The sequence below is a fragment of the Orussus abietinus genome, unplaced genomic scaffold, assembly GCF_000612105.2.
Source record: "Orussus abietinus isolate OABI.00-Male unplaced genomic scaffold, Oabi_2.0 scaffold907, whole genome shotgun sequence".
In the NCBI taxonomy this organism is placed as follows: Eukaryota; Metazoa; Arthropoda; class Insecta; order Hymenoptera; family Orussidae; genus Orussus; species Orussus abietinus.
Genome location: NW_019395051.1, coordinates 1 through 11461, shown reverse-complemented (window position 1 = coordinate 11461; position 11461 = coordinate 1). Strand labels below are relative to the sequence as shown.

Sequence of the window (11461 nt, the reverse complement as noted above, 5' to 3'; positions counted from 1 at the left end):
CTATTCTTCAGGCGACATTTTTTTGTAATATCTAATAAACGAGCACTCCTACTTAAGTTCCACTTACGCGATGTGATTGCTCACAAAAAATGAAGAAATACGTATTTTTTGCATTTTGCCATTAAACCTTTACACATCGGTTGTAAACAATGAATGTAGGTGGTATACGGGGATATTTCGACTAGCTATGTTGGATTATATCGTGACCAATTCATTGTACATAAATCTTGTGAACGTGCTTATTCCTCAAAATGTCCTTGGTTTTCATAGCATGCAATTATTTATAAATAAATTTTAAAAAAGGTTTAAGAGACTAAAATAGTATCGCAACAGATCCGATGACGCAGTCATCACCCGTTTCCAACTAGTAATACAATCTCCTTGGTGAAACGGTAAAATTGGATTTTTACTCTTTTTATGAAAATAGAGTTCGCGATATTCGTAAATAATTGCATACTATGAAAACCAACGACATTTTGAGGAATTAGCACGTTTACAAGATTTATGTACAATGAATTGGTCCCTATATAACCCAATAAAGCTACTCGGAATATACCCGTACGCCACCTACATTCATTGTTTACAACCGATGTGTAAATGTTTATTGGTAAAAAGCAAAAAACACGGATTCTTCATTTTTTGTGAGCAATCACATCGCGTAAGTGGAACTTAAGTAAGAGTGCGTGTTTAATAGATATTACAAAAAAATGTCGCCTGAAGGGTAGTTCACCCCCTTGGGGGGGTGTAGCATTGCTGGACAATATTGCGTTTTCACCGTCCTTATACGGAATACGTTTATACCAAGTTTCGTCGAAATCCCTCCACTGCTTCTACGAAAATTATTATAAAAATCGAATTTTCGCCAAACCTTGGGAGGTTGTTTCACCCCTTAAATGTGGACCATTGCAGATATAAAAACGACACGTGTCTCTTAGATTTTTGTGTTCTTCAACATATATGGAAATCAATAAGATCGGAGGCGGACACTTGGGAATGTTTCCTTGTAAGTACCGAGGCTACCTATTAAGAGTTCCCTGATACACGTACCTTTCCAACCCGGCGATGGATCGCGGCACAACACGTTGTTTATTTTATTCCTACTCCCGCACTCCCCGAGAACCTCGGGCACACAGAAGGAGATCGACCTTCGCTGTAAAAACGACTCACAAAGTTCCTCCCAACGCGTTGCAACCAGTGGTTCCTTCCTTTCCGCTGCCTCCCTTATATTCAATGTATTTATACTTATACATATACATCTTGCACGATATACATATGTACATCCAGATGCAATCACTTGTGTACAAGACACGCCGTATGCCCTCTCGCAAATGCAAACATACTCCGGCTAGATGAATCCTACGACTCTAGGTAACTTAAAGAGACATGGACCGATGTAATATTGCGTGGAGTATTTGCCTTGCTTAGAACACTTTTCTTCTAAGAGACCTAAGCGGCAGTAACTAGCGCCCCAACACTCGAGGAAGCGAAGAGCTGTACAATTACAGTTTCAATCTCTACCGTCCCCAGTTCTAGTAACAAAATGTTGTACTCTTCCTCCATTTCTCCCAACTCGACGTCCAGTTTAGTCTCAGATCGAATCTCCCCATTGAATGTAACGCGTCGTGTGCCGCGATTCTAAGGTTCCCACGTAACGATATACATATAGCTGCATGCTTTCCTCCTTTTTCCTTCTTTATCAAGCCTGTCCGCCACTCCATCACGTCCGAAAGAATCCCCAAGCATTTATGAGGAGCTTAACACCTCTGGCAGTACTCCGACGTCCATGTATGAACAAAGCACACCGTCGATCGTACACAGGTCGTACTCGAAGCTTGCGCGTTACGACTTACTCGCACTGCAACAATTAGAACAATCAAAGCAGCTGGCGTGCTATCTTTTAATGGACCAGGGTCCTTTGTTACTGTTGCCCGTTCCACTGCACATACGTTGGCCCTGCAACTCGGCAATGGTTTCTTGAAGGTTCTTCTTCTCTTGCAGCAAGCTCGTTATGCTCTCCTGGGCGGCGTTTAGACACGTCCTTAGGACGTCGGACTCCTCCTTGGCTCTTCGCAATTTAGTGTTCTCCTCCGATAATCTTTCGAACGCAGCGAGACGTCTCTTCAGTTCCTCGTTGTCCGACCGTAGCTGTTTACTCGCCATTCTCAGAGTACTCAACTCGATTTCTTTCTCCACGTCCCTCGAGTCGTTAGCATTCGACACCGTCACGTTGGAGCAACTCTCACCCAACTGGTTCACTGTAAACCGAAAAAGTAAGATCAATCACTGGTAAGCACGTTGAAATTAAAATGTGAAAAGGGTATGAGCTTCGTTCGACTTCTTTTGGGGCGAATGGCGGGTTTGCTAAAGCGACGAAGTGCACGCCTCTATCGCCGACGTGGTTGGACGAGAATGGACATTACTTGAATATTCTTTCATTGTCATGCAGTCACTATTGGTTGCTTCTGCGAGTTCTGCAAAGCACAGAGGAGCCGCAAGGCTCGGCGACCGTATGATTTTCCTTCTAGATTGCCACAAGCATGATCGGTGAATCGATTCTTCAACCGTGCTCATACGACCGTACGATCACTAATTCGCAAAGAATTTCTCTACGCTAAACCGTGCCGAGGCAAGCAACTGAAGCTAGAACTAACTTCTAATTGTGTTGTACCAATGCTCACATTCGAAAGGCCTTCTGGGTGCACAGAACAATTATGCGATTATAATATACCTTATGCAATTACTTAAGAACATCTGCCACTTGCGTTAAATATTACTATATACAAGGTCTAAGAATCCGTCGATACACATCTCCAGAATGTGACCCTCAATTGTCTCTATTTCAAATGATTTCAATCAGTTACCATATACAAGTTTAAGCCATTGACGTTGCAAGTGGCAGCTACAGCGGTACAGATTAACGCGTTAATGCTGCATGAATTACTTACCAACTGGTTCGATATGAAAAACTCCACCGACATCCCTAGATATCCTAAGTCTGGATATACTCAAGTCAATGGGTATCGGACCAGGGGATGTTATATTGTTTGGTGGTCGGTCTTCATTCAATCGTAACGATATATTTTCTAAATATATCTGTAATTTGGAGAAATTAAATTACACATAATTGTAAATTGTGCATTAAGTTATTAAATGGTATATATAAATAGAGCAGTACCTGCATAGGGATCGGTTTAGGTATAACTTCATCTTCCGCCAGATCTGCGAGTCCTGTGACGGAACTCATGGACAGCGTCAGGGGTACGTCGTTGACCTTAACCTCCAACTTATCCTCGAAAAGAGCCATGACGCTGTTCTTGTCGTGTAAATCAATGTCGTAAATGCGAGATTCTGGCTCCGCCAGTCTGCTGCGGTCCTGCGAGGACCTTCTGCTGCTGTCACTCGTACTCTGACTAGCTTGAGACAATCTCCGAGAATCTTCTTTATTTTTTAATCCGTGATCCAACCGCACCTTGACGCGAGACCTGCAGTCCGCGTCCGAAGGCAACTCGACCCATCCTCTTGGACGGGAACTGAACTTTGTCTGGCAACAAAATTGCATTAATGCACCGTATCTTTCTTTCCTCGGCAAAGTAAATTCTAACCTCACTACTTTCATATTTGCAACTTTTTCCAAACAGCCCTTCATTTTCTCAAGGAAAAAAAAACAGGACAAAAAGAATCACGACAATCCTCTTTTCAAGTTTTTTTTTTTTATCAGTGAAAGAATTTTGTGTTCTTTATAAACATTTCATTACTCTCAAGACACGACACTAAACAGGGAATCCGATCGATTATCCATGAATATTCTTTTTCATACTAAAAGCTATCTCACTCTGATTAACACTTGGTATAAGTAGAAGCCAGAGTCAAATGCACTTTGCACGTTATCTTTTGCAATGTTCTCCACTCGTAGGGCTGCATCATGCACGAACTAACCTTGCTATTCACTGCCAGAATGCAAAGCTGACATGCGTTTGCAAAACGAAATGCATTGCTTGCGTAAACATTAAAGCTAGTTTACATCGAGCTCAAATGCAGCGTTAAGCTTTACATCCTGACTACTTGTAAATTAGTATATTATACTGCTATATAGTAATAGGATATAATTCCACGTTTACTGTTGGGCCTGTGATTTCGAATAATTACGAAGAAACGACAAATGTTGCTTCCGTCGAATATACCATGCAACTGTTGGGTGCCTAATATAGGTAAAATATAAATGTTCCGCCAATACCTTTTTCTTGGCCTGCCACAAGTGCCACATAAAAACATTCACAAGAGAAGGAGAGACGCGGGAGAAGGCATGCAAAAAAGTTGAGATAAAAATTGTATGAATATAATATGTATAATGTAGAATGGACTTAAGGCAATGAAGTGACACAAATCACTGTCGAACTACTCGAAGTGTCATTCTGCATTGAAAAATCACTTTGTAAGTCTCTACATTCTTTAGCTCGTTATTTTATATATCAGCTTTGTTATTACATCTTTCAAGAATGCCGAATGAGGAAGATGCCTTCCACTCCAAAATATATGTACCTTCTCTCTCCGACAGTCCGACAGACTGTGTTCGCTTTCATTATTAACAAAGAATCGAGTACGAGAAAAAAAACTCACCTGAAATTCATCCCAGGGTATTGACGAGCACTCCTCGCTGCCAATATTGGAAACCTGTACCTTTATGCTCGAAGAGAAGCCAGTTGACTGTTGTATAAACTCTACTTTCGAAAGCTTGAACGTCACCATCGAAACCTGGTCATGTAACGGCAGATGGTTAAAAAGAGTCGTGCATTCCTTTTGTAAGATAATGAATTTCAAATAAATATAAAAAGGTCAAAGGTTCCGATTTTTTCATAATCATATTTCATTTCATGGACTCGTTAGATCGGTGGTATAATCGTAAGCAACTTGAAAATTATAGTATAACCTAAAACTAGGATATTTTCAAAAGGTCTTACGAGATCTTTCCTTTTACAGGCACTGTCCAGAGACCTGACACTCTGGGTATCCGGCGTTTCCTCGAGAACTTCACTGGCTTCCTCAACAGCAGTTATCCTCAGAGGACTACCGATATTGAAAGCCATGTCAGCCTTCTCTTGCTCCTCCAATGATACGATGATGTAATTATCACTGTCAGAACTAACATCACTCCTCATAGACACCGTATCACTGCTGCCATCCTCGGGTGAAGGTTTCAGGGCCGAATCAATGGACGTCATGAGATTGCTAAAGCCCTTCTTCATGGAGGACAACCCAACGTTGAAGTTGTTTGGAATGAAAGGTGCATTCTTTCCATCGGACTTACGCTTATGTGAAGATACTTGTTCTCCCTCCGCTCTCCAGTCGACACTACTCGTACTATAAATCGGTTGCTGGTCGATTTTACCATTTTCATTCTGTTTGAAGGTAACGGTGGCTTGAGTCGTAGCGACCGAGTGGGTAAAGTCCATCGACACCATAGACGACACTTCACTCTGCGGAGTCTCTACATCATTGCTAGTGTTCATGCGTTTTGCAGCAAATTCTATGCGAGTACTTGTAGCATTAGCTTGCCAGGGAGCAGATGGACCGAGATCTTCGGCAATGCTCGACGAGTCGGGCACCACGGATTCCAGATCACCGCCTGAATTCTCCTTTCCAGGTGTCTGCGAAGGCATAACGAACGTCACCTCCACTTGGGGCACCAGAGCTCCGATAACCAGAGAGCCTCCAGACTCCACCTTCAAGATTTTATTTGAATCGACTGCTAAGTATGTTGCCATCTCTGCTAGCACCTCCGACAAGCGCAATAGAAATAGATACTGATAATGATTAATCTGCACGCTGACGAGGTTGCTGACATACGCCATGCCATGGATATCGGCTAGCTCTGGGTTGCTGGCGGTGGGGTTTAGTTTTACATGCAGCCACAAGGTCAATGGAAAGGCATCCAAGAAGGGTACAGGTCGGTTTTGACCCACTGCTCGAGCCCCCAGGAAGTCACCCCACACTGGGTCGAAATTGCAGCACCACACATCCTTAGCTTCTGTCCATAACAATTCTTTGTTCAACTGACGAACCATCTCTTGCACCGAGTTGCTGGTGAAGTTTGGGGGGACAGTGCGAACCCCATCGGTTCCTACATTCGAAGACATTTGAATTGCCACCAGGAGGATAACGATACGATATCTTGTCATTTCCATGTATATCGACTACACTTACCAGCACAGTGTTCCACGAACTTCTCTGCGACGACTCGGAAATCTCCCTGCTTGCTTGGAAACTCCGTCCCGAAGAACATCTGACCCATCTGGAAGGCATTCAGACATTGTGCTAGATCTGCTCTCGAAGAGTTATCGGTCGATCTGACATTCGTCAGAGTAGCTCTGGATGTTTGAAGATGCAAAGACTTGGGGCGATCTCTCTGAGCCGGATAATCCTGTTGACTTTCGAAGACCAGCTGGAATAAAACGGGCGCAAAATAAATCTATTTTATAGAATTGATGTTTAAAAGAGGTTAGGATTCATTACCACACACCCTTGGGAGTATTGCCTCGATTTTAACGTCGAAAAATAATGAGTTTGAAGAATTCCGACTGGTTCTGCCTTCTGCACTCATTAAGGAATGATGAAGGTTAAGAATGAAGGAGTTGAACCACAGACAAGAGCAGACATCAAAGTTCACTTGAATCGGGTTAAGTTGCACGTAGAATTTGGGCAGTGGCACTGAAAAGAGCAGACAATTATTTTTACCAATTTGATTTTAGAGAATTACTGATGCACTTCTGAGGGTATTTCTTGTGCCAATGGCTTACATGGAAATGCGATGTCTGCTGGATAATAATAGTATGTGAACTCGGCATGGAGAATCTGCACATCCTCAGGAAGACAAAACCTGTCCCGATCACCTGAACATAATGAGCATCCCGTAATTATAGTTAAAGTTTAGGAAACAAGGTTTACGTGTTTACATGCTGACATAACGATACGGAACTGTCCGTCTACTGGCACGACATTCCACTTGTAAACAACTCGTCGACGTGATGTCTAACCATTCACCTGTACACATATGTAACATATCTTCTGTGCACGCTCCTACCGAAGAAAGCTGACCACAAGATCAGAAATGTCTACACCACTTGGGAAAGTTCAACATTGTTAACAGATGATAATATGGGTTACACATGGCGCGATATGAACCCAAATACCTTAACGTCAAAGGTCTTCGGTGATTGGGGATTCCACCGAGGCACAAAATCTAAAATATTCTTTTCAAGTACTGCGAGATACTATCTCCACGTAGAACATGTGAAAGGGAACGGAGATTCGAAATCTACTCGAAAATGTTCCAAAAGAATATTTTAAGTTATTAGGAATGCCTAGTGGCAGTATCGAAAGAATGATGAAGAATGCTATGTAACAACTAAGCAAGCATAAAACAGCTACTTGTCAATTGTACCTGACGTATGCTTCTTCCTCGTTTGAGCTGTGCAATTGTCAAATCAGGGTTATTATTGTCAAAATTGCAGTAGCCTAGCGGAATCGCTGAGGACTCAGCGACTCGCTAAAAGCAAACGAGAGTTCAACTTGAAAATAACAGAGCCTCTCACCTGCAATAAACTCTTTCGGTGAAGGTTTTCGAGACGAAGTTGTAACTTTGTACAGAGTGAAGTCATCTATCCTAATTATGACACACGTGGTCATGAGTTTGGCAAGCTGTTCTAAAACGTAGTTCTTGACTGGATTGCCACTTGGCTGCTGGGATGACTTCTTCGGATCGGTGGAACTGTTTGAATTCTGCGCTTGAGCTGCTTTGTCTTTTTCATCAAGATTTTTTGCTGCATTCCCTGCATGATATAGATAAATAAAGTAATACGTGAAGCCACTATCTTCAATAATTTTATAAATTGTAATTGAGGTATAACCTGTTGCATTTGCTTGATTTTTTGACAGTGGTGATTGCTGTGTTCGGCCTGAATCAATCAGATCCATGAACTGCCCTCGGAAGCTGTTCAGAGACTGCTGCAGCCACTGGCTGTGTGGTGTAGCGTTCTCCTTATACTTGGCCCAATGTTTCCTGTCTGCCATTGCCAAGTGATAAGGATAATAATCAATTTGGAATTTCACTAAAGAAATCTGGAGCGCTCCACCCTCTTTTAAATCCGGGTGCAATGATCTTCCAGCTAACAAACAAAAGAGTGTGTCACAAGAAACAATTCATGTAAATATTGTTATACATTTAATAAGATTCAAAGTATATACCTCCAGGATCGTCACACAAATGTAGATCGATCCTTTGACAAAGAAAATGGTAAGACGTTTCGACAACATCATACCCAGCTAAGATTTTTGATGCAGTAGGATTGGACTGCGTTTTGGATCTTGCTTGTTGACTGATTTGCGCCTGATATTCCGGAAGTACCTAATTACAGCAAGGATTTATTTGATCAGAGTCAGTTTGTAAAAAATCTTGATAATATCCATTCTTTACAAAGTGTACCTCCAGTTTCCTAGCAGCTTTTGTTTTTCGTTCCAAGAGAGTCGCTTTCTCGACGAGACCACCCAGAGAATCAAGAAAATGTAGTGCCGCTTTCAGTTGAGAGTCAGTCAGTACCCACAGAAGATCATCTAGGATAAGAACAAGTCTTGATCCCATGACAAAACAATCTGATATTCTCTTCTTTATGGTTATTCGACACCTAGCTTGATTCGTTAACAAACGTAACGGCGTGAGATCTTTATCTTTGGTACTGCGTGCCTCTATTCTGACGGTTTGCCATTCCAATTCCTTAAAAATTAATAGCTGCCCTCTGTCAGGATCTTTCAGTCTTGTCATTCTTAAGTCACAAGACTTCCAAGTAGGTGACTTTGATTCTACTACGATACGAGCCATCTGCAGGAAAGTAAAATGAAATATAAATAAACCAAATCTTTCTGCAATGAAAATAGTTCCAAATATTCTGTGTTTAAGCTACCTGTACTGAAGCTACAAATGCAGGACTTTTAAAGGTAACGGACACTGTATTAACGGTAATGGTTATCCCATCGATAACTTTATGTATAAAGGAATATTTGGCAGGTCCTGCATAAGATGACAGTCCCTGTGGCGAAGACATGTTCCTCAAGTCTTCACACGTCTCCACCTCGATGTGTACCTCATCCAAACTCTGCAATGATGTCAAATGTATTACTATTCATTGCCAATGATTTTTTAGGGAATCGAGTAAAGCATTAAAAGGGGACTCACCAAAAAAATAGGAACATTTCTTAGCTTGGTCCATTGTATACGAAAAGAAACCTTATTACACCAAGCACTCGTTAGCCTTAACCACGATGGTAATTCCAACAAGTCAGTCAATACAGTCTCATCGAGTTCTAGATTTGTCAGTTCCCCTTCACCTTTGAACGTACTTAAATTGATCTTGTCAGCCGATAGATTCTTAGTAAATCTGCAAAATATATGTCAACCGTGACTAAACGCTTTTCAAGGTAAAATAAATTTGTATCCCCATTTCAGATGTTCTACGCTGCAAGGAAACGTGAAACAATTATCAATAAAGTTGCAGGCTCTATCGGTACAATTAACTGTTTAAAAATATATAAGAATTCTGAACTTCTTCTTCGTTATTAAGTCGCTATTTCGTAACATACCCGTTGAAGCTTTACGCTTTGTTCTTCAATGGGTTCAAGAGCCCATTGCGACACTTCTTGACCGAGAGAAGAAACTATGCTCAAACAAAAAGTAATTCGGTCTGCTCCATCCGAGTCAGTACTAGGCATCGATCAGACACAAGTAGAATAAATCAACAGAGTGTCCGAGTCTGGGGATATATTTCCGATATTTTCCCAAATGAGTGAATAATTCGATAAGATCATTGTCTCACGACAAAAGGGCGGTGCATTTTCTGATCTGTCAATTCGCGACGGCGACACATATAGGAATAGCTCGGTAGGGGAGACATACCTTGACAGATGTTTCAACAGTTGATTTTTAATTATCGACACCATCTTTCGCAGTTACTTGTCAATTCCTGGAGCGGTTAATGCACCTCAGCATGGTTAAGTACCGCACCACGTATCCAAAGCTCGCCAGGAATCACCTCTCGCCTCCCCGCTCGAGATTCGCTGGGCGCGTGACGTTTACTAGCATTTATAATAAAGACATTTTGAGAGTACGCACGCACGGAGATTTAATCTTCGTGACTCAGTACCGCCACCTCACGGGGTCGCCAAAACTACACGCATTGTTGACATTAGGTTTGTTCGTTTTGCCTACACTTTCTACACTTTTACGAAAAGTGTACACTTTGGCGTTCGTTTTGACGGAAGTGACGCAGCGTCGCTGTTCGTTTTGCGAGTGCATCTACCCCGAGATAAAGTTCGAAAATTCTCGGTAACATTAAATTGGAGAAGGTAACTGTGAAACATACCGTAAGTTACCGGGAACATTGAGAATTTAAGAGAACGTTAATTTTGTTATTTATACTTTAGGTTTCTTCGTTTAAATAACTTTTTTTTTTTCAATCAACTTCAAAGTTCAACCTAAAGAGTAATAATTACTATTAGAAAATATTGATTATAGGGTCGTATTTACCTCCAGCTAAAAATATTCACGTATCTACAACTTTACGAAAAATTCCATGCGATTTGTTTCAAATGAGCTGATATTTCATTCTGCGACGAAGCGAATGGAAGGTTTTGATTGGCTACGGAGAACGTACAACGGAAATTCCCCTCTACGATGTTTCTCTATAGCTAATCGATACCTCTCGTTCGCTCTGTTGAAAAATTCAAATTCTCATAATTTCTCGATAAAAAATGCTTTGGAGAAATTACCGATAAGTTACCGGGAATTTCTCTTCTTTTCTGACGTAACTTACTGGATTTAGAACTCTAGGGGTGACACTCTGATCGTAGAAATTAGATGGTGTTTGCAGCGCCATCTGACCTAGTAGACGGAAGTGAAGAACTAATTTTGCGCTTTTGCGTTACTCATTAACCAATGACATCTATATTATTTCTTCAGAACCCTGTGTACCCTGGCGACATCTATGATTTTCATTTTGCACCTTCTAGTTAATCTACCTTCTTTTGTTCATTTCCAATGATTAAATCATTATAGTTTGAAATAACCTATAATAGCGTTAATAGTTGCTATAATAATACCGTGTAATGAACTTTAACAATAAATAATTACTGTAAAAAGTGTATCTATTATTTATATTCTAAAGAAACTTAGTATATTGTCAGTGCGTTCTTTATTACAATGAAATCAAAATTAGTTCACATTTTGTTCCTATATTCATTTCATTATTCCTAAAAATGTCTTTTTATTCCTAAAATTACGAAATTATTCTACATTTCAAACACAACGCAGCGCCGTAGGAAGGTTTATATGTAACTTGGTAAGTCGAATGTAAATTACATTACTATAGGTTATGTTTCTTTGAAACTCATAGATTATTATACAAGAAAAATATTT

General features: G+C 40.8%; 1 protein-coding gene across 1 annotated transcript; it reads right to left on the bottom strand.

The window, feature by feature from the left end:
- Positions 1–936: 936 nt before the first annotated feature.
- LOC105696066 (UHRF1-binding protein 1) lies at positions 937–10079 on the bottom strand. Its single transcript, XM_012418226.1, has 16 exons — positions 9944–10079; positions 9227–9428; positions 8955–9146; positions 8480–8872; positions 8242–8401; positions 7905–8162; positions 7590–7826; positions 6795–6887; positions 6518–6705; positions 6202–6439; positions 4959–6118; positions 4618–4752; positions 3176–3541; positions 2946–3093; positions 1947–2255; positions 937–1855 (listed from the first exon to the last, which is right to left on the bottom strand). Exons 1-16 carry the CDS (start codon positions 9985–9987, stop codon positions 1755–1757), a joined length of 4224 nt encoding a protein of 1407 aa, XP_012273649.1. The 5' UTR covers positions 9988–10079; the 3' UTR covers positions 937–1754.
- Positions 10080–11461: the final 1382 nt, after the last annotated feature.

Coding starts and splice junctions, on each gene's coding strand:
- LOC105696066 (XM_012418226.1), bottom strand. CDS start 9,987: ATGGTGTCGATAATTAAAAATCAACTGTTGAAACATCTGTCAAG. Junction 8,873..8,954: donor CATTTGTAGCTTCAGTACAG/GTAGCTTAAACA, acceptor ACTTTCCTGCAG/ATGGCTCGTATCGTAGTAGA. Junction 6,706..6,794: donor AGCAGACATCGCATTTCCAT/GTAAGCCATTGG, acceptor TGCTCTTTTCAG/TGCCACTGCCCAAATTCTAC.